Raw genomic sequence first — 25,838 nt, forward strand, 5'->3', positions numbered from 1 at the left:
CAAAATTGGAAGACTGGAGAAATACCTACTAAAGTACAATGGCAAGAGAAGTTGATGAACTATGCAGAACTGGCAAAAATGACAGATAAAGAGAAAAAGACAATAGTGACTTTGAAAAAGAATGGGAACCATTTATATTATATTTGCAGAAACAAAGAAAGTCAATAGACTTGATGGCAGGATTTAAATTAACATTCACATTATTATTATTAGAAAATAGTGAAATATTATGGTGTATTTACTTTTATTTTTATGTTTTTAGGCTTGATGTTATGTTATTAACAACTTTTTCTGTTAGGAGATAGCAAAGTGGGTGAAAAGAGAAACAAACCGGAAGCGGAAGTTGGGGAAAGCCCTGGAGGGGAGGGAGGAAGGAATATATAATAAATGTTAAGAATCTGAGATGTATGTAATGAATGAAAAAGAAAAATGATTTATTTTTTTAAAAAAAGAACTTTCTGAAGAAGAAGAAGAAAAAGAGGAGTTTGGATTTGATATCCCGCTTTATCACTATCCTAAGGAGTCTCAAAGTGGCTAACAATCTCCTTTCCCTTCTTCCCCCACAACAAACACTCTGTGAGGTGAGTGGGGCTGAGAGACTTCAAAGAAGTGTGACTGGCCCAAGGTCAGCCAGCAGCTGCAGGTGGAGGAGCGGGGAAGCGAACCCGGTTCCCCAGATTACGAGACTATCGCTCTTAACCACTACACCACACTGGCTCTCTGAGGGTAACAGCTGTGGACTCTCCTTCCTTGGAAGTTTCCAAGCAGAGGTTGGATGGCCATCTTTCAGGGATTCTTTAGCTGTGATTCCTGCACTGCAGGGGGTTGGACTAGATGGCCCTTGGAGCCCCTTTCAATTCTATGATTTTACGTGGGATCACTGGTGCAGCCATGCAGCATTTGCTGTGCCTTTGAACTGTGTTTTGCCTGGGTATCACACCGCTGTGAGTATCATAAAGCTTTTGGTAGACCCTGCTACCCGATCTCAAGTTCAGCGAGAGGGAGCAAGGATGTCTCCTTTGAAAGCCCCCTTTCCTTACCTGTTGGTGTCTCTGGCCACATCCTCATAGACACTCTGCACGCCAATCTCCAGCCTTGTGCAGCCGTATGACAGCATATCGCTCAAGTGCCGTTTCAGGCAGTAATCCGGCCGGGTCTCTATAGTTATGCCAATGCACTTTGTAAGGCTTCGCTCAGAGTATCTGCGGATCAGAGACAGGGGGTTGGGAAGGGATGCAGAAGAGAGAAATATAAGTGAGGTCTCTGCTACATTGAGCCAAGGTGGTTAATATTACGGTCCAAAAAACAAAGAGGCCCCAAACAGGAGACGTGTCACAACTGGCAAGGCTGGCGCTCGTTGTAACAGTTGGGTTCGCAGCATATGGCTGGCAAATTGTGTTTACGACAATTGTGACGGATCTGCATTCAGAACCGCCTGATTACAATACAAATCCCCCATCATCTGGGCGCCCTGTAAGCAGACAGCTTTCGCTGACGGACAGGCTGGCAGCCGATCTCACCAGCAGATGGCTGTGGCTTCGGAGAACGTTTTGAAATTCAATCTCATGGAAAGGCTGTGGAGAGTATCTTCTTGGGCATTTTTCTTTTTGAAAAAGATGCCCCTACGTTTGCCGAGGTTGCTTTGTACATCCTGTTCCGCAGAAGAATTAAACGTACTCCGCAGGTCTATTTTTTCATTTTGGACGTACAAACCAAGATACTGACAGTTAGTGCAAAGACTTCCACTTGCACAGTGGGACTTCCACATCCTCTCCATGTACTGTTTTTGGGGGACAGGGTGGGCAGGTGTGGGGGACTCCCTGGTCCTGAATGGGGTAACTGTGCCCCTGAAGGACCAGGTGCGCAGCCTGGGAGTCATTCTGGACTCACAGCTGTCCATGGAGGCGCAGGTTAATTCTGTGTCCAGGGCAGCTGTCTACCAGCTCCACCTGGTACACAGGATGAGACCTTCCCTGCCCTCAGATTGTCTCGCCAGAGTGGTGCATGCTCTGGTTATCTCCCGCTTGGACTACTGCAATGCGCTCTATGTGGGGCTACCTTTGAAGGTGACCAAGAAACTGCAATTAATCCAGAATATAGCAGCCAGACTGGGGACTGGGAGTGGACGCCGGGACCACATAACACCGGTCCTGAGAGATCTGCATTGGCTCCCAGTACGTTTCTGAGCACAATTCAAAGTGTTGGTGCTGACCTTTCAAGCCCTAAACGGCCTCAGTCCTGTATACCTGAAGGAGCGTCTCCATCCCCATCGTTCAGCCCGGACACTGAGGTCCAGCACTGAGGGCCTTCTGGCAGTTCCTTCATTGCGAGAAGTGAGGTTACAGGCAACCAGGCAGAGGGCCTTCTCAGTAGTGGCGCCCGCCCTGTGGAATGCCCTCCCTTCAGATGTGAAGGAAATAAGCAGCTATCTTATCTTTAAAAGACATCTGAAGGCAGTCCTGTTTAGGGAAGTTTTTAATATTTAATGCTGTATTGTTTTTAACACTCGATTGGGAGCTGCCCAGAGTGGCTGGGGAAACCCAGCCAGATGGGCGGGGTATAAATAATAAATTATTATTATTTTATTATTATTGTTGTTGTTGTTATTTTAATCTGCTCTAGAGGGTTGGGGAAAGAACAGATTTTGTGGAAGAGGGGGGAGGAAGTCCCATATGGTTCAGTGCAGCCTTCACCAACCTAGAGATCCTCTTGGGTGTTAAGTTCAGCAGTTCCCCTGTGCTCAGAAGTTCAGGGTGCCAATGGTCAAGAGAGGGCATTCTCTGTCTTCTGGGTTTCTGGGGGTTTTCCTGTTATTCTGTCTCTCACAGCTACAATAAACCTACCATTAAAAGTATGGACTGGTCATTCTTTCGTCAGAGGGCAAACGGGCAAATTTAGGAGGGGATCAAATACTTTCCCCCCTAACTGTACCCGACACCATCACTCTACAGCTTTCTGCGAATGCTGAAGACACAGCTCTTTACCCTGGCCTTTATCACCTGACATGTATACGATAAGATACGATAATCCTTATTGTCATTGTCCCATACAGAACAACAAAATTGAAAAATCTACATCAAACATTCACAAACCAACAAGCCTGCTATCCCAACTATCCCAGCCTGGTTAGCCCCTAAAAACTCTGATACCCCATAACTGAATACAATATACTCCCTTAGAGACTACCTTACACTGCGTTTAAAACCAAAATCGCATTTGGGTAGAAACTGTTTCTCGGGCGGCTTGTCCTGGTCTTTATAACCCTGTACCTTCTTCCAGAAGGCAGAAGATGAAAGAGATCATTTCCGGGGTGCGCACTATCCTGCGCTATCTCTGCAGCTTTCTTATGGCACCTGGAAGCGTAGATTTGATCCAAGGTGGGAAGAGTGCACCCAATTATTCTCTACGCAGTCTTTACAACCTTGGACAGCATTGTTTCCCCCCCTGATAATGTTAGAAGCAACCCTGTTTTTGTGCCTGGAAGTGAAGAGGACAATAGGACTCACCAACCTGGGAAGGCAGCCCATCTGGGAGAAGGAAAACTCTTTCCTAAACCTCTGCTGCCTTGCGGGATATCTTTAGGGGAAAGAAGGGCTAAGGAGTGAACCCAACACAAATCCAGGGTCAAGGCCCTAAGATGCTTGGATGGCGCCTTGTACGCCTCCTTCCGGCAACTCCTGCAGCCAAGCTGGTGCCAAATGCCTTGCTCTGCTTTCCTTTGGAACACATCAGCGAGGCCAAGAGGGGGAAGCCCGGGACCTCCACTTTGGTGCTGTTAATGCAAAAACGAGCAGCAAGAACTATGCATGCGCACGAAAACTCATACCAAAACTTAGTTGGTCACTAAGACGCCACTGGAAGGATTTTTTTTGTTTCGACTATGGCAGACCAACACAGCTACCTACCTGTAAATAAATAATGATAATAATAAATTTTATTTATACCCCGCTCTCCCTGGCCAGAGCCAGGCTCAGGGCGGCTAACACCAGTAAAAATTACAGTAAAAACATAAAGGGGGGGGGGGGCAAAAAACCCAATTTAAAATACAGGTTCAAATGCTATTTAAAATGCAGCCTCATTTTAAAAAGTAGCTCATAGATCACATAAAGGGAGGGAAACATAAGGGTCAGAATGAGTCCAAACCAAAGGCCAGGCGGAACAGCTCTGTCTTGCAGGCCCTGCGGAAAGAAATCAGATCCTGCAGGGTCCTGGTCTCATGAGACAGAGCGTTCCACCAGGCCGGGGCCAGTGATGAAAAGGCCCTAGTTGAGGCTAATCTGACTTCCTTAGGGCCCGGGGCCTCTAGAGTGTTGCTATTTATGGACCTTAAGGTACTCCGTGGGGCATACCAGGAGAGGCGGTCCCGCAACCACATAGTTGTTTTAAACTGTTTTAATGCTGTGTTTTGAATCATTGTAACTTGCCCAGGGACTTTAGGGTGAAGGGCGGGTAATAACAACCCCCACCGGGTGCCGTCCAGCTGTTTTGGACTACAACTCCCATCAGCATCACTTACCGGCCAGGGCTGCTGAGAATTGTCGCCCCAAAGGCTGGAACATACCAGGATGGTTTGTCATTATATGTGCAAACTGAACTATTACGAACATGCAACCACTTCGCAACAATTTTGGGAATCTGACCCACGTATGGTTTAGCTCACTGTAAATCATTTTTAAAATTGCAACCCAGGGAACACCGATATTCCTCATAAACTTGCCAGGTTTACCTCCATGAGAACAATCAGTAATAGAGGTGCTCTACAGACATCTCTTTTTAAGGGAGAGGCACAAAGCCCATCATTTTGCACTGGCTTTGGGGGAACAGGGCTGCTCTTATCAGACTCGTTATTTTGCTATTTCAGCCGAGTGAGTTCATATTGTACTCTTACGCTTTTAATTGGTTTTTATATTGCCTTCTATAAGTTTCGAAGTCTGCCTTCAGCTGTGTAGGAGGAAAAGTGGTCACATGCATGAAATCAGTGGCGTAGCATGGGGGGTGCAGGGGGCGGCCGGGCGCGCCATCTGGGGGTTAGGGTTAGGGGGCGCAATTACTTGCCTTGCCCCGGGTGCTGACAACCCACGCTACGCCACTGCATGAAATCCATAGGGGAGGGGCCTTCCTTGCACCCCAAACCCTGCTCCGATGCTGCCAGGTGAATCTTCATTTGAATAGAAAGCTCCAAGTGCTACAAATCCCCATGAAACCCCACTGCAGAAGATCGTGTGCTGTTTGGCCGCCTGGAAAGGAATCCGCTGCTGGGATCTACTAGAAGCAAATGCTAAGATCCTGCTGGAATGTCTTTTCTAAATGCACAGTTTTCTATGTTTGAAAGATAACAATACGTAACTTGCATCCTAGTAGCCCCTGGGTACAGAATAAGCAGTCTTCCTCTTCGGCTACCCATCCAACTCTGCAGATCCCAAAATCATCTTAAAGGTAAAGGGACCCCTGCCAATTAAGCCCAGTCGCAAACGACTCTGGGGTTGCGGCGCTCATCTCGCTTTACAGGCTGAGGGAACCGGCGTCTGTCCACAGACAGCTTTTCCGGGTCATGTGGCCAGCATGACTAAGCAGCTTCTGGCAAAACCAGAGCAGTGCATGGAAGCACCGTTTACCTTCCCGCTGGAGTGGTACCTATTTATTTACAGTCATACCTCGGGTTGAAGTAGCTTTGGGTTGAGTGTTTTCGGGTTGCACTCTGTGGCAACCCAGAAGTAACAGAACACGTTACTTCTGGGTTTCGCCGCTTGTGCATGCGCAGGTTGCGTTCACTTCAGGATGTGAATGGGGCTCTGGAACGGATCCCGTTCGCATCCAGAGGTACCACTGTATTTGCACTTTTGGGCGTGCTTTCGAACTCCTAGGTTGGCAGGAGCTGGGACCAAGCAACGAGAGCACACCCCGCCACAGGAATTCGAACCACCAACCTTCTGATCGGCAAGCCCTAGGCTCTGTGGTTTAGACCACAGCACCACCTGCGTCTCTTTACCAGGTGTCTTCAGACTTCTCTGCATTTTCTCTTTTCATATGCCTCTTTCCCAGCGGCTCCAAGGAACAAGAAGCCAACAGACCAACCATCTATACCTGGGTCACTCATTTTCCCCAGCTCAGCCTCCTGGCCACCTTTGAAACTAGGAAGCTCAATTCTTGCTCAGTCTCCGTATCCAAGGGGTACACAGTCCAGAAGTACTGGGCTAGAACTCAGGATCCACTTCAGATTGAGGACTGTACTCATAAGAACTAAAACCTCCTTCCAGAATTTTGCAAGCATCCTGCATGCCCCCAGAACAGGCCTCCCCCTACAGCACCACATCTCCAGCAATTGTCTGAGGTTGTGAGGCCTAGGGCAGCGGTTCTCAACTTGTGGTTCCCCAGATGTTGTTGGACTACAACTCCCATCATCCCTGAGCTCTGGCCTTGCTAGCTGGGGGTGATGGGAGTTGTAGTCCAACAACATCTGGGGACCCACAGGTTGAGAAAGGCTGGCCTAAGTAAGGGGAAAGCAGCAGGCAGGTAGCCAATGGATGCTGAATAGTATTTTTTGCTGCAAGGATCACCAACATTTTTAAGGCCCTGGGCACATTTGTTGAGAGAATGCAAAGCCTCCTCCGGTCACTTTTGATCCCCCTCCCCCGTAGATCGCTACTCCCAAGACAGAAAAGGATGAACACACATACTTCACGTTTCCAAAGGATCTGGGTAAACGTCAGAGAGCTGGAAGAGGAAGTGGGGTAGAGTATTGCTCTTCCAACTTCAGCTCTCTGTACTTTTTCCAAGGGAGAGAAAGGGAACCAGCTCAAGACCAAGGGTTCAGAGACTTCATGGATGCTTGGAGAGGTAGGATGGCCACCTGTCAGGGCAACTTTAGCTATGATTGCTGCACTGCAGGGGGTTGGCCTAGATGATCTTTGGAGGGCCCTTCCAACTATGATTCTATTCAACACTCCAGATAGCCCCATCCCATCCTTTCTCTCTTTTCCACAGCCACCGCCACCCGCTGCCCTACTCTTTCTCCTCCATGAGATCCAAAACACAGGCTTTCAGCTTCAGCCAAGTCCAGCCTTGCAAGACAGAAGCAGGTTCCAGATGTCTTTCTGTTTTCAGCAAATGAATGATTGAACGCTAACCTTCAACCGATGACTAATACACCGTGCGTACACACACCCCAACTAGGCGGCTGGAGGCAAAGGGTAATGTTATTGGATTCGAGTCTAATCATATTACTTTGAAGTTGTAGGAGAGGTACTTTAGGAGGAAGAACACAATTAAGGGCTCCAAAACGACACAAAATGTTTTATATATATATATATTATTATTCATGCATTAATCATAATACCACTTTCAGGCATCCATCTACTCGCCGCTGAAACACTGCATTGCAGTAACTGGTTTGTTGGAATAACGCTATGCAGCAGGTTACAGCTGGAAGAAATTAACTTAGCAGGACTGCACTGGTGGATATCACGGCTGGGCTGCCCCTACCCCAAATAAGCTGTTGCATAACTCAGTGCTTTCCTAGACTTCAACTACCAACCAGATCTATTTTTGAGAGGCACGTTTGGACTGGTATCCCACTCTATCCCTTTGACTCCAGACAGGAAATTGGAGAGTCAGTATGGTGTACTATGGTTTATTATGACCTGAAAGACCATGGTTTTGGGTTTCCCCCAGAGCAGATTTGGGGATAGTGTGGGCAGAGGGAGGAGAGGAATTCCTGTTGCACCCGTGGGAATCTTTGTGGTGACTTCTGCTAGCGCAGTGGGTTGGCTGAATGCAGCCCAAGGAGTTTGAAGCATCACTCTCACTGCTCAGCCAGTGACTGTTAACAAACATGAGTCAAAACGTGGCCACCGAACAGCTCGCAAAGTGAGCACGTTACTAGCAAAGTTTCCAAAGGTTCTTCCAGGGAGTGGTATCCTGACACCCTAAAGCTGTGTTCTTCAACTCTGGGTTCCCAGGTGGTGTGTCGGACTACAACCCCATCGCCCACAACCAATGAGACAGGATGGTGAGAGTTATAGTCCAACAACATCTGGGGACTCCAAGTTGAGGAATAGCTTTCCTTCACCTGCTGCCCTCCAGACAATGTGGACTACAACTCCCACCGTCCACAGCTAGATTAGCCAATGGGACAGGATGATGGGAGTTGTAGTCCCAACAACATTTGGGGACCTAAGTTTGAAGAACAGTGTCCTACAATACTTCACACAGTTGAGTACCAGCACTTGATATGTAAGGACGCAGGTGGCGCTGTGGGTTAAACCACAGAGCCTAGGGCTTGCTGATCAGAGGGTCGGCAGTTCGAATCCCCGCAATGACGGGGTGAGCTCCCGTTGCTCGGTCCTTGCTCCTGCCAACCTAGAAGTTCGAAAGCACGTCAAAGTGCAAGTAGATAAATAGGTACCGCTCCGGTGGGAAGGTAAACGACATTTCCGTGCGCTGCTCTGGTTCGCCAGAAGCGGCTTAGTCATGCTAGCCACATGACCCGGAAGCTGTACGCCGGCTCCCTCGGTCAGTAAAGCGAGATGAGCGCCGCAACCCCAGAGTCGGACACGACTGGACCTAATGGTCAGGGTTCCCTTTACCCTTTACCTACTTAATATGTAGCATGGCTGGCCAAGCCAGGGCAGTTGGACTCTGTGGTGATGCCACTGCCCAGGGCTGGAACACAAGGACCCATAGAAACCAAGTGCCCCGCGTCACCCTGAAGGCTAACAAATGTATTGCCGTGTAAGCATTTGTCAGGCGACTTAGGCTGAATGTAGTATGTTTACGGTGACGCATGCCTCTGTTGAACCGGCCCCCTCCTCTCCCTTTGGCAGCTTTGTCTGCATCTCAGGGTGTTCTTGTGAAGATAAAGAAATCGAAAAGATCTTCCCGGCGCTGAAAGGAGCTGCCAGAGCAGTGAATACAGAAAGCCGCTCTTAAGGTTAGCTGGTTAATGACTGAATTGGACAAAGGAGGGGCAGCTGACAGAATAGCTGAACTCCCTTTTGTCATGCAGGCAATCGACAGAGAAGTAAAAGAAAGGATTCTGGTGGGCTTCCCAAAGCCATAAGGCACCAGAATTATCGGAGTCCAAGGACACACTTCCCAGGCAGGCATAAATGTTTAAGGTACCATGCAAAGCAGGACTGGAGAGTTTTGGCCTGGAGAACACTGGAAGGGCACATTTGGCCCACGGTCCTGAGGTTGCCCACCTCTCAAGTAAAAGAATGTGCCACAAACATTTGACATCAAAGGCCAAAGCTTATTACAGATACAACACAGTTTGTCCGCCACAGGGGGGACGTAGCTGATGGAGGAAAATGTTTTAAAGAAGGCTGGTTTGCAGCAAACGCAGAATTGCAATGATCCAGTGAGCACTCAGGGCTGATTTCCTTCAGAATGGGTTGGTTTGATCTTCCTGAGTGCTCACTGGAAGGACAGATCCTGAAGCTGAGGCTCCAAGACTTTGGCCACCTCATGAGAAGAGAAGACTCCCTGGAAAAGACCCTGATGTTGGGAAAGATGGAGGGCACAAGGAGAAGGGGACGACAGAGGACGAGATGGATGGATAGTGTTCTCGAAGCTGCGAACATGAGTTTGACCAAACTGCGGGATTTTATCTGCCCTGAATCTTCCAACATTCAGCCTTGTTGCCTGACCACTTCTAGTGTTGGGGGGGGGGGACTTTTCTCTATATACGTTCTCTCTGTATAATTTTTATTAAATTTTGTTTAAATTTTAGAATATCCATTTAAACAACTTTAAAATGACTTCCCTCCTTCTTGTTCCATGGTTCATTTTGCATAACATAAATCCCTGCATATTTTATATAAACTAAACCATTCAGTATCCCACTATTACATCCATCAAAACTTATCTACACTGTTAAATCTGTCTTAATGCTGCAAACGTTTTCAACTATACACAATTTCTCCACGTATATTCAATAAACACTTTCTGATCTTCTTTAAACATATATTCTTCTTGTTCTCTTCTTCTATATGTTAGGTCCGCAAGCTGCGCATATTCTGTCAGTTTAAGTTGCCATTTTTCTTTGGTTGGGACTTTGCTCGTTTTCCATTTTGGGGCTAACACGGGCTGCAGCAGTGGCATACATAAATAACCTTTTTTGATACCTGGGAATTTCCATCTGAATTTTCCCCAACAAAAAGGACTCTGGGTTTTTTTTGGAAAAGTACTTTTAAACATTTTTTTCAATTCATTATGAATTATTTCCCAATACTCTTTGACCCTTTCACAGGTCCACCGCATACGACAGAACGTACCCTCTCTATATACTTTCTCCATGCTCTGCCCAATTTTATAAACTTCTATTGTGTAGCCTCTTACCCGCCTTTTCTCTAACTAAAAAGTCCCAAATGTTGCTGCCTTTCTTCAGAGGTGAGCCACTCCATCCCCTCCAGCGTTTTGGTTGCCATTTTTTGAACCTTCCCCAACTCTGCAACACCCTTTCTGAGAGGCACAGAAGATGATTCTGGCTCCTTGAAAGCAGCCGTTTCCAAACCCCGTGGCAGCTGCGGCACAACAGAAAAGCCCACATTATTGATTGAAGCTATTGTTTGGCTGATCTCGGCAAAGAACTCTGCAATCGCCATCTGTTTCAGGATTAGCAAGAACCAGCCTGCTTGGCTGAAATGTCACGCTGTACCTACTGCCCAGTGACACAAATGTGCCGCTCAGTGACAACGACCCATGACAAGGTGTGCACTGGAAATGCTGCAGCTAAGCGGAGAGGGAGAATTCCCACTCCTACCTTGATCCCCGCGAGTCACGGTAAGTGGAGCTAACACAACAGCTGGGAAGGTCGTTCTCTTGCAGAAGCGCAGCAAGGATGTTGCAGCTTAAGCTCCTGCCCTATGTATCGGGTCTGAGTGCTGTCACGGTGCTTAATAATCCTATAATATATCTGAAGGGCCCATAGGTTTATCACAGTTAGGCTTAGAAAAGCGGTGTCCAAACCTTTTTCAAAGAGGGTCAGATTTGATGAAGTGAACATTCATGAGGGCCGGCCAAAGTTGTTGACCGGCTCCCTGAAAGCAGCCGTTTCCAAACCCTGAGGCAGCTGCGGCACAACAGAAAAGCCCACATTATTGATTGAAGCTATCGTTTGGCTGATCTCGGCAAAGAACTCTGCAGCTGTTGACCTGAAGCTGTTTAGGACTGAAGCTGTTGACCTTCTTTTTGGATTTTCCCCCAGGAAATAAACTACCACAGGGGCCGGATTAAATCAACCGGTGGGCTGGATTAAGCCCCCCGGGCCAGACTTTGGACATGCCTGGTTTAGAAGAATGTCCTTAGGTAGACCAGCGCAGGCTGGTCCCAAGGGTCATCAAGTCTGCAATACAGAAATCACAGCTGAAGCATCCCTGACAGATGGCCACCCAACCTCTGCTTAAAAACCGTCAAGGAAGGAGAATTCACAACCTCCCATATTAGCCCATTCCACTGTCAAACACTTCTTACAGCTGTCTTGTCATCTCCACACCTTCCAGCTTGTCAACATCCTTCTTAAACTGTGGTGCCCAGAACTGGACACAGGACTCCAGGTGTGGTCTGACCAAGGCAGAATAGAGTGGGACCATTGCTTCCCTTACTGTGGACACTCAACTTCTGTTGATGCAGCCTAGAATTGCGTTAGCTTTGTTTTCAGTGCTTGGAGCTCTGAAGCAGGGCTGGAGCCAGGAGTCTTCACAGCCTGTTGGAACTATCCATGGTCTGGTAGATCTGTGTCTGACCCAAGCTTGTCTGTCCGTCTGCCCCCCTCCCTGCCCCTTCTCTGTGGAGGTGGCTCCAGAGAACTCTGCTACCCTCTCTGGCTACAGACCGCCAGCTTAAGTGCCACCTGCTGCTGCTGCTGGCTGCCATCCATCCACCCACACGTCACAGCCAGGCTTCAGAGGACCTCGTCCAGCACCCACAGGTCAAAACAGGACCCGATCATATGCACCTGCCCATTACCATCTTCAGCAACATCTTCACTAGCAATTAAACAAAACTATTCAAGTCACGTTGCAGATACAACCTTGGGACTTGGCAGGTCTTGCCAAGCAAGACCTTTGTGAGTTTGACATGAAGTAAAATCAACGCTTGTGCTGACAAGGCAAAATGGTACCCCGTGTCCTCCGTCATCCATCTCCAGGCCCAGACTGCCTTACTGAAATCAAGATACACTATGTCCACAGTGTCCCCCTGATCCACCAGACTTGTAACTCCACCAAAAAAAAAAAGTGATTTGTCTGGCATGACTTGTTTTTGAGAAACCTATGCTGGGTCCTTTTCTAAGTGCTTGCAGAACAATTGTTTATCTGTTGTAGAACTTTTCCTGGTGTCAGTGTCAAGCTGACCAGTCACTAGCTACCTGAGTCTTCTCCCCCCCCCCTTTTGACAACATTTGCCCACCTCCAGTCCATAGGAACTTCATCTGTTCTCCAAGAATCCTCCAAGATTACAGACAGAGGCTCTGAGATTACATCCAGAGGCTCCTTTAGTAAACCTGGATGCAGCTCATCAGGCCCTGGAGATTTGAACTCATTTAAAAGTAACTAGGTTTTCCATCACTACCTCTTTCCCTATCTTGGGCTGCAGTTCCCTCCTTACACCACGTTATCACCAGGTTGGGCATCACTTTCCTTTTGGGTAAAGACAGAGGCAAAGTACCGTATTTTTTGCCCTATAGGGTGCACTGGCCCATAGGGCGCACCTGGTGGTTTTTTTTTGGGGGGGGGGAATAAATTTTTATTTAAATAAAAAATTATTCCCCCCCCCCAGCCGTGGGGCTGGGGCAGGGGAAGCTCGAGTTTCCCCCGTCCCCAGCCCCCAGAACAGGCTGCTATCCGCAAGCCTTGCAAGCCCAGCGGGAACTCCCGCTGGGCTCACAAGGCTTGCGGACATCTGCCCAAAACCCAGGGTGTGCTCCGGAGCGCGCCCTGTGCTTCGGGCTGCAGGCTGCTGCTCGCAAGGCTTGCGGATAGCTTCCTGAAGCCTGGAGAGCCTGCATTCGCCCCATAGGACACACACACATTTCCCCTTCATTTCTGGAGGGGGAAAAGTGCGTCCTATAGGGCGAAAAATACGGTAGGTGTTGAGCAGTTCCACCTTCTCTCTGTCACCCAATAGTATTTCTCCACCTTTTCCACCTACCACTTGCTTGTTCTTCCTCTTGCTTCAAGCAGAGCCAAATAAACTTTTAAAAATTATTTTTAACCCCTCTCACAAGCCTGAGCTCATTCTGAGCTTTTGCCTGTCTGATCATCTCCCTGCAAATATAACACCACCCAGTTACATGTTTTTTGGAGTTAAGAACTGGAATCATTGCCAATTTATTCAGGGTTTCATCCCCTTAATAAGTGTAACCAGGAAAGGACTCTGCTTTTCCTCTCAAGTGGCTTTGACCAGCTGAGACAGGCAGATGCAAGAGCAGCTAAGAATAATTTCTTCACAGCTGCCGCAGCACCGTCTTTTAAAATGATCTGTGCTACAATCAGCTGCCTTTGGCACGGGACTACATGTTCTTAGCACAGTGCAAAAACAGGCTTGATCACATTCCACGAGTACCTCCCACCCAGCAATCCCCTGCAGATGTAGGAAGTTTAACCTGCTGTCTGCATGATGGGGGCTGGCAAGGACAACGTGAGGTGGATGTGAAGTAAGAAGATAAGCAGAGCCCTGCAGTGGCCAGATCAGGCCAAACAGAGCCTAGCATCCCTTTTCACACAGTGGCCAGCCAGATGCCCTAGTGGCTTAAAAAGAAAACGAGACCAATTCATGGAAGCTAGTCATCACCTTGCCAACAAAGGTCCGTATAGTTAAAGCTATGGTTTTCCCAGTAGTGATGTATGGAAGCGAGAGCTGGACCATCAAGAAGGCTGATCGCCAAAGAATTGATGCTTTTGAATTATGATGCTGGAGGAGACTCTTGAGAGTCCCATGGACTGCAAGAAGATCAAACCTATCCATTCTGAAGGAAATCAGCCCTGAGTGCTCACTGGAAGGACAGATCCTGAAGCTGAGGCTCCAATCCTTTGGCCACCTCATGAGAAGAGAAGACTCCCTGGAAAAGACCCTGATGTTGGGAAAGATGGAGGGCACAAGGAGAAGGGGATGACAGAGGATGAGATGGTTGGACAGTGTTCTCAAAGCTACCAGCATGAGTTTGACCAAACTGGGAGGCAGTGGAAGACAGGAGTGCCTGGCGTGCTCTGGTCCAGGGGGTCATGAAGAGTCGGACACGACTAAACGACTAAACAATAGCAAGTCATGATGGCTCTGCTCTGTCTCCACTGTCAGGGGTAGCAATGCTTCTGAATACTAGTTGCTGGAAATGACAGGGGGAGAAAGTGTTCTTGTACTCCGGTCCTGCTTGTGGACTTCTCATTTGGGTATCAGGTTGGCCACTGTGATAACAGGATGCTGGATTAGATGGGCCATTGGCCTGATCCAGCAGGCTCTTCTTATACGACTAGCCCAGGGCTTGAGAACAGCCCTTTGGGGCTACAGGCAGAGGACTGGCTCCCCAAGATCATTGAGTCCAGGGGTCTCCTGCATAAGAGGCAGGTGTGCCATTGGTGACCAATGGTGCCTCCTTGCATCACTTGGGAAGACAAGCAAACTAATGCCAGTGTACTGGAAGGAGCAAAGATCACCAGTGTTGAAGCAATGATTCTTCAACATCAACTTCGTTGGACTGGACATGTTGTGCAGATGCCTGATGATCATCTTCCAAAGCAACTACTATTTTCCCAACTTAAAAATGGAAAGTGTAATGCTTGTGGTCAGCAAAAGAGGTTTAAAGACTGTCTCAACGCAAATCTAAAAAAAATGTAGTACGGACACCCGACAACTGGGAAACACTGGCCTGCGAGTGCTCCAGTTGGAGAATGGCCTTTACCAAAGGTGTCATGGGCTTTGAAGACCCTCAAACTCAGGATGCAAGGGAGAAACGTGCTAAGAGGAAAGTACGCTTGGCAAATCCACTCCGTGATCAGCTCCTGCCCGGAAACCAATGTCCCCACTGTGGAAGGACGTGTGGATCCAGAATTGGCCTCCATAGTCACTTACGGTCTCATTGTTAAGACCATGTTTATGGAAGACAATCTTACTCGGCTACGAGGGATCGCCAAAGAAGAAGAAGCCTCCTTGCATATCAGATGCCAAGAGAGATCACATGGCATAGACACTGGCTTTTTCACAGCCCATTCCTTAGTGTTCGTAAGAACACACATATTCATAAGAATCCTTAAGGTTCTTAAGAAGAGCCTGAAGAGTCAGGCCAGCAGCCATGTAGTTCAACATCCTTTTCTCACAATGGCCAACCAGATGCCCATTGTGGAAAACCCACAAGAGGATTTGAGCACAAGAACACTCGCCCCTGCGGTGGTTTCCAGAAACTGGCATTCAGTAGCATTGCTGCTTCCAACTGTGTGGACAGAGCATAGCCACCCATCACTGGCTCCTGTGGGAGGGAGTTCCACAGTTTAACCACACTACGTGTGAAGGAGGACTTTATTTTCTCTGTCCTGAGTTTTCCAACAGTCAGCTCAAGAACTCCATCCACCTGCTGTTGCAAACAACATACTGGACCATGATTCAATTCACATCTTGAAGAATTTATATTTTAAAATGCTCATAATGGGCTTGAGAAAGGATGTAGTACACTGATAGAAATGTAAATGTGTGCCTAAAATCATGGGGAAAGGCAATTCAATCCAACACACCTCTGTTGAAAGGTAAGAGAATTGCTTTTGCTCCATCAAAATGTCAAGAGCAAACCCAGGCGCTGAATGGTCAGAGGTCAGCCCTCCATTTCAGCATCACCTCTCCTGCTGACTCACACCTTCCCTATCTTTGTTTCGCCAGCTGCGCATGAACAAATGTTTACCAGGTGCAAATATTTGCAGTGAGCTGCTCCAATGCGGCACAGACGACAATGAAGAGACCAATTTTGGCAAGTGGACTATTATTCTTGCATGGTGGTGAGGCTGTAGCTCAGTGGTTAGAGCATCGGCACGGCATGTGGGAGGTGCCAGGCTCAATCCCTGATGGTCTCTTCAGGTAGGGCTAGGGCGAGATGCCTGCCTGACACCCTGGGGAACTTCTGTCTGTCAGTGTTAACCAGGGATGGGGAGCCTGCGGCCACATGCCCCCTGCCAACATCGCCAAAGGCCAAGAACAGGAGTCCAGCAACACCTGGAGGGCCACAGATTCTCAGCGCCAGAGCATCTACTTTGCAGGAAGTCGGTTCCATGTTCAATCCACAATGGCATCTTCTGGTAGGGCTGGGAGAGACCCCCGCCTGAAATCCTGAAGAACCATCACCAGTCATTGTAGACTGTTGCAGGAATTTATGTACAGGTTTGGGGGGGGCTGCCCCTCCAGCAGATATCCTGCACATGCAGCCCACTCCCAAAATCACCACAATCACTTTTGTGACTTTTGTGATTTGTCCCCACAAAACACTTCATCACAGTTTCTTCCTATCTATTCAAAGGGCCTCTGCTGAATGATACCAAATGTAAGAATTCACTGATCAATGTATCTGTGTACTGGCTCACTGGGGAAACTTCAGAAATTCATATAGACATGTGAGCTCAGCTACTCAGCATACCCTCTGCAGGACTGATGATCCCTGGCCTCCTGATACCCGAGTGCCAGACAGGTAGAGATTCCAGAAATAACAAACCCAGATGAAGACTAAAGGGTGTGATGAACTTGGCTGGGAAACAGGGAAATGTCTCTTTTGTTCCACTTGATGGGTGTTTGGTGGAGGGCAAGGGGAACCATGGGGCAGGGTCCAGGATGCTCAGATTGCTGCCACCAGACCTCCCCTTCATGATGTAACCGTGATGTAAGAGTGATGTAGTTTGGGGGGTGTAACATGGGGATTAAGCTAATAAAAGTTTGGGTTCTCTTTTGTTCTGGGCTTCCATCTTGTTCCACCTTGTGGCAGGTGGGAGTCCTGTCGCGACAGTCTTCAATCAAGACCAAGCCTACTGGCTGCTGTTTTGCTCTGGTATTCCTGGCTGGTGTCCTTGTTTTTTGCCCAAGGGAGCCCTCAGATTTCTCCGCTAACAAGACAACACTGAGCTAAAAAGCCCAATGGATCCTAGAGGCTGCTGGATCAGGCCAATGGTCCATTAACTGGAATGCAGCATCCTGTTCTCAAAGTGGCCAACCAGATGCAATTGGGATTCAGAAGCATTTCTGCTTCTGGCTGTGGAGACAGAGAACAGCCCTTCTGACTAGCAGTCATCGCTAGAATCATAGAATGATAGAGTTGGAAGAGACCACAAGGGCCATCGAGTCCAACCCCCTGCCAAGCAGGAAACACCATCAGAGCACTCCTGACATATGGTTGTCAAGCCTCTGTTTAAAGACCTCCAAAGGAGGAGACTCCACCACACTCCTTGGCAGCAAATTCCGCTGTCAAACAGCTCTTACTGTCAGGAAGTTCTTCCTAATGTTTAGGTGGAATCTTCTTTCTTGTAGTTTGGATCCATTGCTCCGTGTCCACTTCTCTGGAGCAGCAGAAAACAACCTTTCTCCCTCCTCTATGTGACATCCTTTTATATATTTGAACATGGCTATCATATCACCCCTTAACCTCCTCTTCTCCAGGCTAAACATGCCCAGCTCCCTTAGCCGTTCCTCATAAGGCATCGTTTCCAGGCCTTTGACCATTTTGGTTGCCCTCCTCTGGACACGTTCCAGTTTGTCAGTGTCCTTCTTGAACTGTGGTGCCCAGAACTGGACACAGTACTCCAGGTGAGGTCTGACCAGAGCAGAATACAGTGGCACTATTACTTCCCTTGATCTAGATGCTATACTCCTATTGATGCAGCCCAGAATTGCATTGGCTTTTTTAGCTGCCGCGTCACACTGTTGGCTCATGTCAAGTTTGTGGTCAACCAAGACTCCTAGATCCTTTTCACATGTACTGCTCTCAAGCCAGGTGTCACCCATCTTGTATTTGGAGGACCTCTCCTCCTCCATGAATTTGTCTAATCCTCTTTTAAAGGCATCCAAATTGGTGGCCATCCTTGCCTCCCAAGGGATAGTTCCCTAGTTTGACTACTTCTCTATATTTCATAGATGGGGAGGAGAGTCTGAGCATAACAGCATCCATTAAGGACTCAGAGGCAGCTACCTTGATACCAACACTGGATGAGCCATATCTATAGGTATAAAGGAATCTCAGCTTCTTTGGGTCTTCACATGCCTTTGCCGAAGTTCTCGATTAAGCCACTCCCGTCGTCTTCTCAAGAACTGAACTGCATCCATTAACAGCAGCTCTCTTATTGTTCAAAACATGATTTATTGTTAAACACAACAAAAAGAAATGCACAAAGGGGAGAGACAGATCAATAGCTTTTAATCTTGCTGGCAGTCAGTTCATCCTCTTTCAACTTACTCCTAAGTCACCCCACTGAAGATGGCGGCAATTCAGAACTAGAAATGAGTTGCCCCAGGATGACAGGTTGCTTACAATCAGAATCCACCAACCTGGTGCCCTCCAGATGTTCTGGACTACAATGCCCACCAGCTGCTTCCAGTGCATTACGAACCCACCTTTTCCACAAGGAGCCCAAGGTGGCATACCTGGCTCTCCCCCTCCTCATTTAATCCCACAACAACCCTTCAAGGCAGGTGAGGGTGAGAGGTCCAAGGTCACCCAGTTCACAGTTCAGTGGGGATTTGATCCCGGCACTCACCCAGGTCCTAGTCCAACACGCCAACCCAAGCAGACCAACCTTTCATGCTAAGCGTGCTGCAAGAGGACTTTGACACGGAACCTGGTGGACACAGTGCCTTGTCGCAGGGGGGAGCGAGGCCAAAATATGATGCCACCCATGCCACATCTTGTGCTGCCCTCCCAAAGCCAGGTAAGTGAGGTGCAGGGTTTTGGGAAGGAGGCACGAGGCTCTGATAGGATGGAGGTCCCTAGGATAAGGTCACCAGATTTTTTTCAATGAATCCGGGGACACTTTAAATAAATACATGTTCGGGACGTTGATGCTGCAGTGATGGCGGTGGCAGAGGGTGGCCACCGCCTTGACCTCAACCACCATGTTTCCCCTTCCTCCAAAGCTTCTATCTCCTTTCTCCATGAGCCTGGGCATCCCCTAAGTTGTTGGTTCTTCGGTGGTGGTGGTGGGGAAGTGGTGCGCGGTGGGTCAGGCATGGAAGGCGGAGACGGAGGGCCAAGAGCTGTGGCGGCAGCGAGGCTCGGGCAGCACAATGCCTCCCTTCCCATTGGAGCAGCCCCAATCCCATTCCTACTTTCGTGCAAGCAGGAGGGGGCAGGGATTCCTCAGCTGGGAAGGGAGGCTTCACACTGCCTTTTGGAGCAGCCCCGTCCCAACTCCTACTTGCGTGCAAGCAGGAGGGGGCAGGGATCTCTCAGGCAGTGCGATACCTTCCTTCACATTGGAGCAGCCCCAATCCCATTCCTACTTGTGTGCAAGCAGGAGGGGGCGGGGATCCCTCAGCTGGGAAGGGAGGCTTCCTGTTGCCTAACTGAGAGATCCCTGCCCCCTCCTGCTTGCATGCAAGCTCTGATAGGTAGCCTGAAGCCTCCCTTTACAGCCGAGAGATCCCCACCCCGCCCTGCTTGCACGCAAGTAGGAGTTGGGAGGCTGCTCCGATAGGCAGCATGAAGCCTGCTTTCACAGCTTAGTTGCTGGGTCAGGGAAGGTGGGGGCAGCCCGGAAGCTGCACCTTTGAGCCCCTGCACCACCATCATATGGGGACTTCCCAGCAGCTCCTGAAGCCAGCCAGAGCCAACTGCTCCGGGCTGCTGAGACTGCCGCTGCTGCGTTTCCCGGGGACATTAGATGAAATCCAGGGATGGAATTTGTCCGGGGACTTATTAGCAAATCCGGGGACTGTCTCCGGGAAACGGGGACGTCTGGTAACCCTACCCTAGAACCCTGTCAGAACCCAGCACCTCATTTACACAGCTTTGAGAAGGCAGCAAGAAGACTTGGGGGAGATGTCAAAGGTTGCCAATGGCCACCAAAAAAGGTTTCAAGGGCCACATGCGGCCCTTTGGCCACGTACTGGACCACCGTGATCTTACCAATTTGCAGTGCACTGGCTCTCTTTGGTTGAGATGACATCTCCCTTCCTCCTGCATAGCTATCTTTCCTATTCCAATATTGGTTGCTTTTGTATTTTCATTTAACAATTTCATTTGTAATATTTTTTTGCCCGCCCTAGGGTCATTTGGTGAAAAGGTGGGGCTGTAAAACCGAACAGCAAATAAATAAACATGAACTGGGGTAATCCCGAAGACAGAATACCGATCTGGGGACTCAGAGACAAGACACAGACACATATCTTTGAAGCGCAACAGTGGAAGAGCTTCCCCAATCTAAATATGGCGGTGGGGGGTGCATTCTGGCCAAGTTATCAAGAGTTCAGGAAATACTAAGATATAAAATAACACCCTGCATCTCCTTAAAAAAATAAAATAAGAAATTGCTTGGGAGATACTGGATCTTGTGACGATATTACAGTGCAGCAGCAGCATCTCATTTCCATTTAACACCTATAATAAAACGAAAGCGGCGGAACTAGCAGAATGAATATTGTTTCAAGATGCCATCAGCACAGCAGTTGCGTCAAGGGAACGGCGATGCAAGAAGTGGCACGGAAAAGGCAGTCCAAGAGAGACAGCGTGGCATAATGGTTGGACCAGGGCGACCAAGGTTCAAATCCCCCTTACTCAGCCATGAAGCTCCCGGGGTGACCTTGGGCCAGTTATTCTCTCGGCCTGACCTACTTCACAGGGCTGTTGTGAGGATGGGAAATGGGGGGGGGGGGAGAACTGCGTGCCCCACCTTGAGCTCCTTTGAAGGTGGGATACAAGTGCAATAAATAAAGTACAAGAAGACTGTAGGCAGAAAAGAATCACAGAACTGTAGAGTTGGAAGGGACCCCCAGGGATCATCCAGCCCAACCCCCTGAAACCACTGGAATCACAGCCAAAGGGTCCCTGGCTGATGGTCATCCAACTTCCGCTTAAAAGCCTCCAAGGAAGGAGGGTCCACCTTCCCACGCCTCTGAATTAAAGAAGGTGGGGGGACACATATATATGTTGGACACCACAGAACTAAGCTTTAGACAAGTGAGTCCTCTAGCCCAGGGGTCAGCAAACTTTTTAAGCAGGGGGCCAGTCCACTGTCCCTCAGAGCTTGTGGGGGGCCGGACTATATTTTATTTTAGGGGGGGGGAATGAACGAATTCCTATGCCCCACAAATAACCCAGAGATGCATTTTAAATAAAAAGACACATTCTACTCATGGAAAAACACGCTGATTCCTGGACCGTCCGTGGGCCGGACTTAGAAGGCAATTGGGCCGGATCCAGGCCCCGGCCTTAGCTTGCCTACTCATGCTCTAGCCTCTTTCCCATCGGCAAAATAAGCCCAGCACAGCTGAAAGATTTGCCCTCCATCTTCCAATTTGTTTGGAAGCCTCTTAAGCCTGATTGGAACGCAGCTTTATCTTTTCTCCCTTTCCCTTGCCAAAAGTTGCCGGCAACTTCACAGCAAGTTCAACTTCACTTTGCTCCGTTTTGCAGAGGGTGAGTCACACAACGGGATCAGCGTCTCCTCCCCTCGCCAGAAATGAGTCAGAGGGGGAAAGAGAGATAAAGAGAATTTGCACCTAGGATTTAAGCCCCTCTCTGGGCTCAAACATTCCCCCCCCCCAACCTTCACAATTCCCCAGAGGAATTTTGCATTCCGATGTCTACAGGTGAAAGCCTTTCTCCAGAAGAAGGAAGGGGGGGAAAGCCGACAGCAGAATAATGGATCTTCTGCCATACAGACAGCTGTCCTCCCACGAAGGGCTGCTTTCTGCCTTATCGCCAAGTTCCCCCCCCCCCCTTGTTTGATAGAGATCCAGGAAATGTTCTGAAATCCCCTTAATGCCTTGTGTTCTCAAGAGATAAAATTAAAACTTCGTTCATCAGCAGTGACAGGCGCTCTTGACAAAAGGAAAATCCCTTGCGGTTGGGTGAGCGGATCCTGCAACACCCCCCCCCCAAACCCCTGCCAGCTCCCCCAGGTATTGATGTTGCCGGAGAGAAATTGCTCCTGCTGGAACTTTCCACTGGCTCTGGCTACCTGCTACCTTGTCAGAAAGCCTGCGGAGCAGCAAGATCACTCTGCGAGCGCAGGAGCCCATTGCAGCCTAGGAACACGGCAGCCAGGAGATTCTGTGTCTCCAACAAAGAGATTAACAACAGCTTGGCAGCATGCGGATGGTCACAAATGAAGTCCCCACTGCCACACACACGTACTGACCAGGGTATGGGGCTGGGCAGGATTTGCAAGGGGCAGGGACCCGCTTTCGCACTCTCCACCAACTGGGCGCTTTAAAATTTATTTTACAAACAATAAAGTGCTTCACAGCCTGAAGCCATTAAAGCAGGGTCGAATAGGGGTCACCTTAAACCTTATGTCCCAGCTCCATCACTGTGATCATTGGCAGGAGCATTGTCTGGCATTCCCCGAATTGGCGAGGCTCATTCGACAACAACAAGAAACTGAGCCTTCAGCGTCAACGGCCCAGTCCTGTGGAACTCCCTGCCACTAGAGATTCTGCGGGTACCTTCCGCTCCAACTTTTAAACGGTTAAGCTTTTCTTTTCCACTAGGCTTATGCAGGCAATTAGGGGTACGTTCCCCCACAATGGTTGAGTGATGCCTGTTTTTAACCTTTTTGTGGTTTTTATCGCACGGCCTTTGTGTTTTATTGCTTTGTGTGTTTCTTAGGACATAGAGGTAAAGGGTAAAGGGGACCCCTGACCATCAGGTCCAGTCGTGACCGACTCTGAGGTTGCAGCCCTCATCTCGCTTTATTGGCCGAGGGAGCCGGCATACAGCTTCCGGGTCGTGTGGCCAGCATGACTAAGCTGCTTTTGGCGAACCAGAGCAGTGCACGGAAACGCCGTTTACCTTCCCGCCGGAGTGGTACCTATTTATCTACTTGCACTTTTACGTGCTTTCAAACTGCTAGGTTGCCAGGAGCAGGGACCGAGAAACGGGAGCTCACCCCGTCGCAGGGATTCAAACTGCCGACCTTCTGATCGGCAAGCTCTGGGCTCTGTAGTTTAACCCACAGCGCCACCCGCATCCCTTATTTTATTTTATCTTAAGACATAGCGGTACATAAATATTTTTTTATAAATGAATAAATAAAACCAGTAAGACAAAGCCGAAGCGAAACACAAAAAGTACAAGGTGAGCTCCTCTGAAGCTGTAATGGCATGAGGCGATTAACAGGTGGACACCCTTACCCACCTGCCAAATTGCCTGTTGGGCAGTGGAGGTGGGGTGGATCCAGGCTACTGATTCCAAATTCCTGGTCTAGAGAGAAAGCCCGGGACATTTTTATTTGAGGCTATATCCAACATTAATCATTGCACAGACCCACTGAAATTAATAGGCATGTTCCACTTGATCAGCCCACCCAGGCTGGATCCTGATTCTCCTTACCCTTCTGAGGGCCAAGCGTGACAGATGGGTAGGGCCATGCGGTGCTTTGAAGGCCCAACAATCAGCTGGGGCTTCAAAGCACCGTGCAGCGTTCTATGCAAGCTCCAGCTTTGGCAGATGCCACCAGTCAGGTGGTCAGAAGCACCCACAACCATGTTTTTGGAGCAGGCCAGCCGCATCTGTACTTTCCCCAAACTCAACATGATGTCAGGTGTAGGGCAGGTAGACGTGGCTTGGTCAAAATGGCCTCATGGGCCAAACGGAGGGGCCTGGTGCGGCCAATTAGGGCCAGAGGTTGCCTGTGAATGGGAGAGCCCAGTCTGCAACATGGCAGTTCAATGCAGCGCCACACAGCCAGTGGCGTGGGCTACTCACCAGACAATACTTTTGCTGCATGCTTGCAGACACTGAAATGACTAATGGGGGGTGTGGGGGTGCCATCTCACTCCGGAACAGCAGTGTAATATGAGGAGGCGCCTCAAGCAAGCAACATCAGTGAACGGAACGGGAAAATATGGAAAGGGATATTTTAAGTATTTGCTGCCCTCCAGAGGAAGAGCCCTATCAAAAACTTAGGCTGAACACTGTGCCTGATTTTTCTTGATCTTTACCGTTGCGCAGAAGGATCTGTGGCTACAGAAGCCTAGCTGGTTCAGTGAGTAGACAGCTGGGCTCATTTCAAAGGGTCTACTCTTAAGTTGGACTAATGTTGGGTGCAACCCAGAGCTTTAACGACACACTCCTCAAACGCTTCTTCCACATGTGCCCAAATCCCACCCCTGCACAACTATCAGAGAGGCACAGTCCTCTGTACCAGGTAACCCCAACTTCCACTATCCATTAAGCTTCTGAAAAATCAACTCAGAGAAAAACCAACTCAGCACTGGAAGATTCATTCCAAACAGCTGGATAAATCTTCCTTGCCAATGAACCTTTTTGGCCAGCCTTCACCAGCCTAGTGAAATTGAAATTCTTTATTGTCACTTGTACAACTTGTATGCAGTGAGATTACACGAGCACCCCCCACTCAGCTCTCTTAGTCTTAATTCCCCTCGTTTACTGACACACACACACACACACCCCAAACCCAAAAGTCAGTTGCCCTGTTGTTATCTTTTCATTCAGCAGCCTAACAGCCCAGGGATAGAAACTGTTCTTTACCCTGTTGGTGCGACTAATTCTGCTTCTATATCTTCTGCCCAAGGGCAGGAGATCAAGAAAGTGCCGGCCAGGGTGTGAATCATCCCTGAGAATTTTCCTCACTCTCCTGAGGCAACGTTCTTCCGCTATTTCATCCAGCAGATTCACGGGACAGCCCATAATATCTTGTGCTGTATTCACCACCCTCTGTAGGCACTTCCGATCAGATGATGTCAAACCAGCGTACCACACCATGATGCAGTATGAAAGGACACTTTCTATTGTGGACCGGTAGAAGGAGACCATCAAATGTTGATTGACATCGTTCTTCCACAATACTCTGAGGAGATGAAGTCTCTGTTGGGCTTTCTTAACCACCTGGGTTGTACTGATTTTCCAAGTAAGGTCTTCACTGAGATAAACTGCTAGGAATTTAGAGGAAGAGACTCTCTCCACACAGCCCTCCCCGATGTACAGCGGGGCTAGTTCTCCTCTCTTCCTCCGAAAGTCCAACACCATCTCTGTCGAGTTACAGCTTTGTCTTGCTGATATTAAGGTGCAAGTTGTTCCCTAGGCACCATGTAGATATTTTTTGGACCTCCCCTCTATACGCTGATTCGCCTCCACCTTTTATTAAACCCACTGTGGTGGTGTCATCTGCAAACTTAATAATTACAGCAGACGGGTCAGATGATACACAATCGTATGTATACAATGAATACAGGTAAGGACTTAGCACACATCCAGTGTGCTTCTCCAGATGTTCTGGACTACAACTCCCATCATCCCTCACCATTGGCCATGCTGGCCAGGGCTGATGGGAGTTGGAAGCCCAGCCCCAAAACATCGGAAGCACACCAGGCTGACGAAGGCTGCCTTACGCAGCTCCTTACACTGCGTAGTTTCCCGATGCAAGAAAACCAAGCCAACCACACAAAAAACGAGAACGGCCATTCAGCGCCTGCAACCGAGGGGGCACCTTACCTGACAGCCTCTGCCACGTTGTTGGAGGTGTGGCCCGATAAAGCGTCGTGCAAGTTGCGGATAAAATAATCCCGGTATTCTTCGGGAAGAGCCATGAACGTCCCGCCCATCACAATGAACTCCACTTTGTCCACACTGTGACCCAACTGCTTCAGCTGCAAAAAGTAAGATGAACACATGAGACAGCTGTCTTGCGGCTTTCAGA

At 48.8% G+C, this 25,838-nt stretch overlaps 1 protein-coding gene and 1 long non-coding RNA gene across 2 annotated transcripts in view; one reads left to right on the forward strand and one right to left on the reverse strand.

Annotated features, from left to right (window-relative positions):
- The window catches only part of ELP3 (elongator acetyltransferase complex subunit 3), a 110,685-nt gene that overhangs the window by 72,033 nt on the left and 12,814 nt on the right, over positions 1–25,838 (reverse strand). Inside the window, exons 7-8 of the mRNA XM_083494516.1 lie at positions 25,634–25,788; positions 1,041–1,202 (exon numbers count right to left, since the gene is read on the reverse strand). Coding sequence (XP_083350642.1) covers positions 1,041–1,202; positions 25,634–25,788 — 317 coding nt within the window. The remainder of the gene's footprint in view (positions 1–1,040; positions 1,203–25,633; positions 25,789–25,838) is intronic.
- The window catches only part of LOC310702869, a 42,474-nt gene continuing 21,686 nt past the window's right edge, over positions 5,051–25,838 (forward strand). Inside the window, exon 1 of the long non-coding RNA XR_014523726.1 lies at positions 5,051–5,091. This is a non-coding gene — a long non-coding RNA (uncharacterized lncRNA). The remainder of the gene's footprint in view (positions 5,092–25,838) is intronic.

The sequence above is a fragment of the Podarcis liolepis genome, assembly GCF_965112155.1.
Source record: "Podarcis liolepis genome assembly, chromosome: 3".
Taxonomy (NCBI): Eukaryota; Metazoa; Chordata; class Lepidosauria; order Squamata; family Lacertidae; genus Podarcis; species Podarcis liolepis.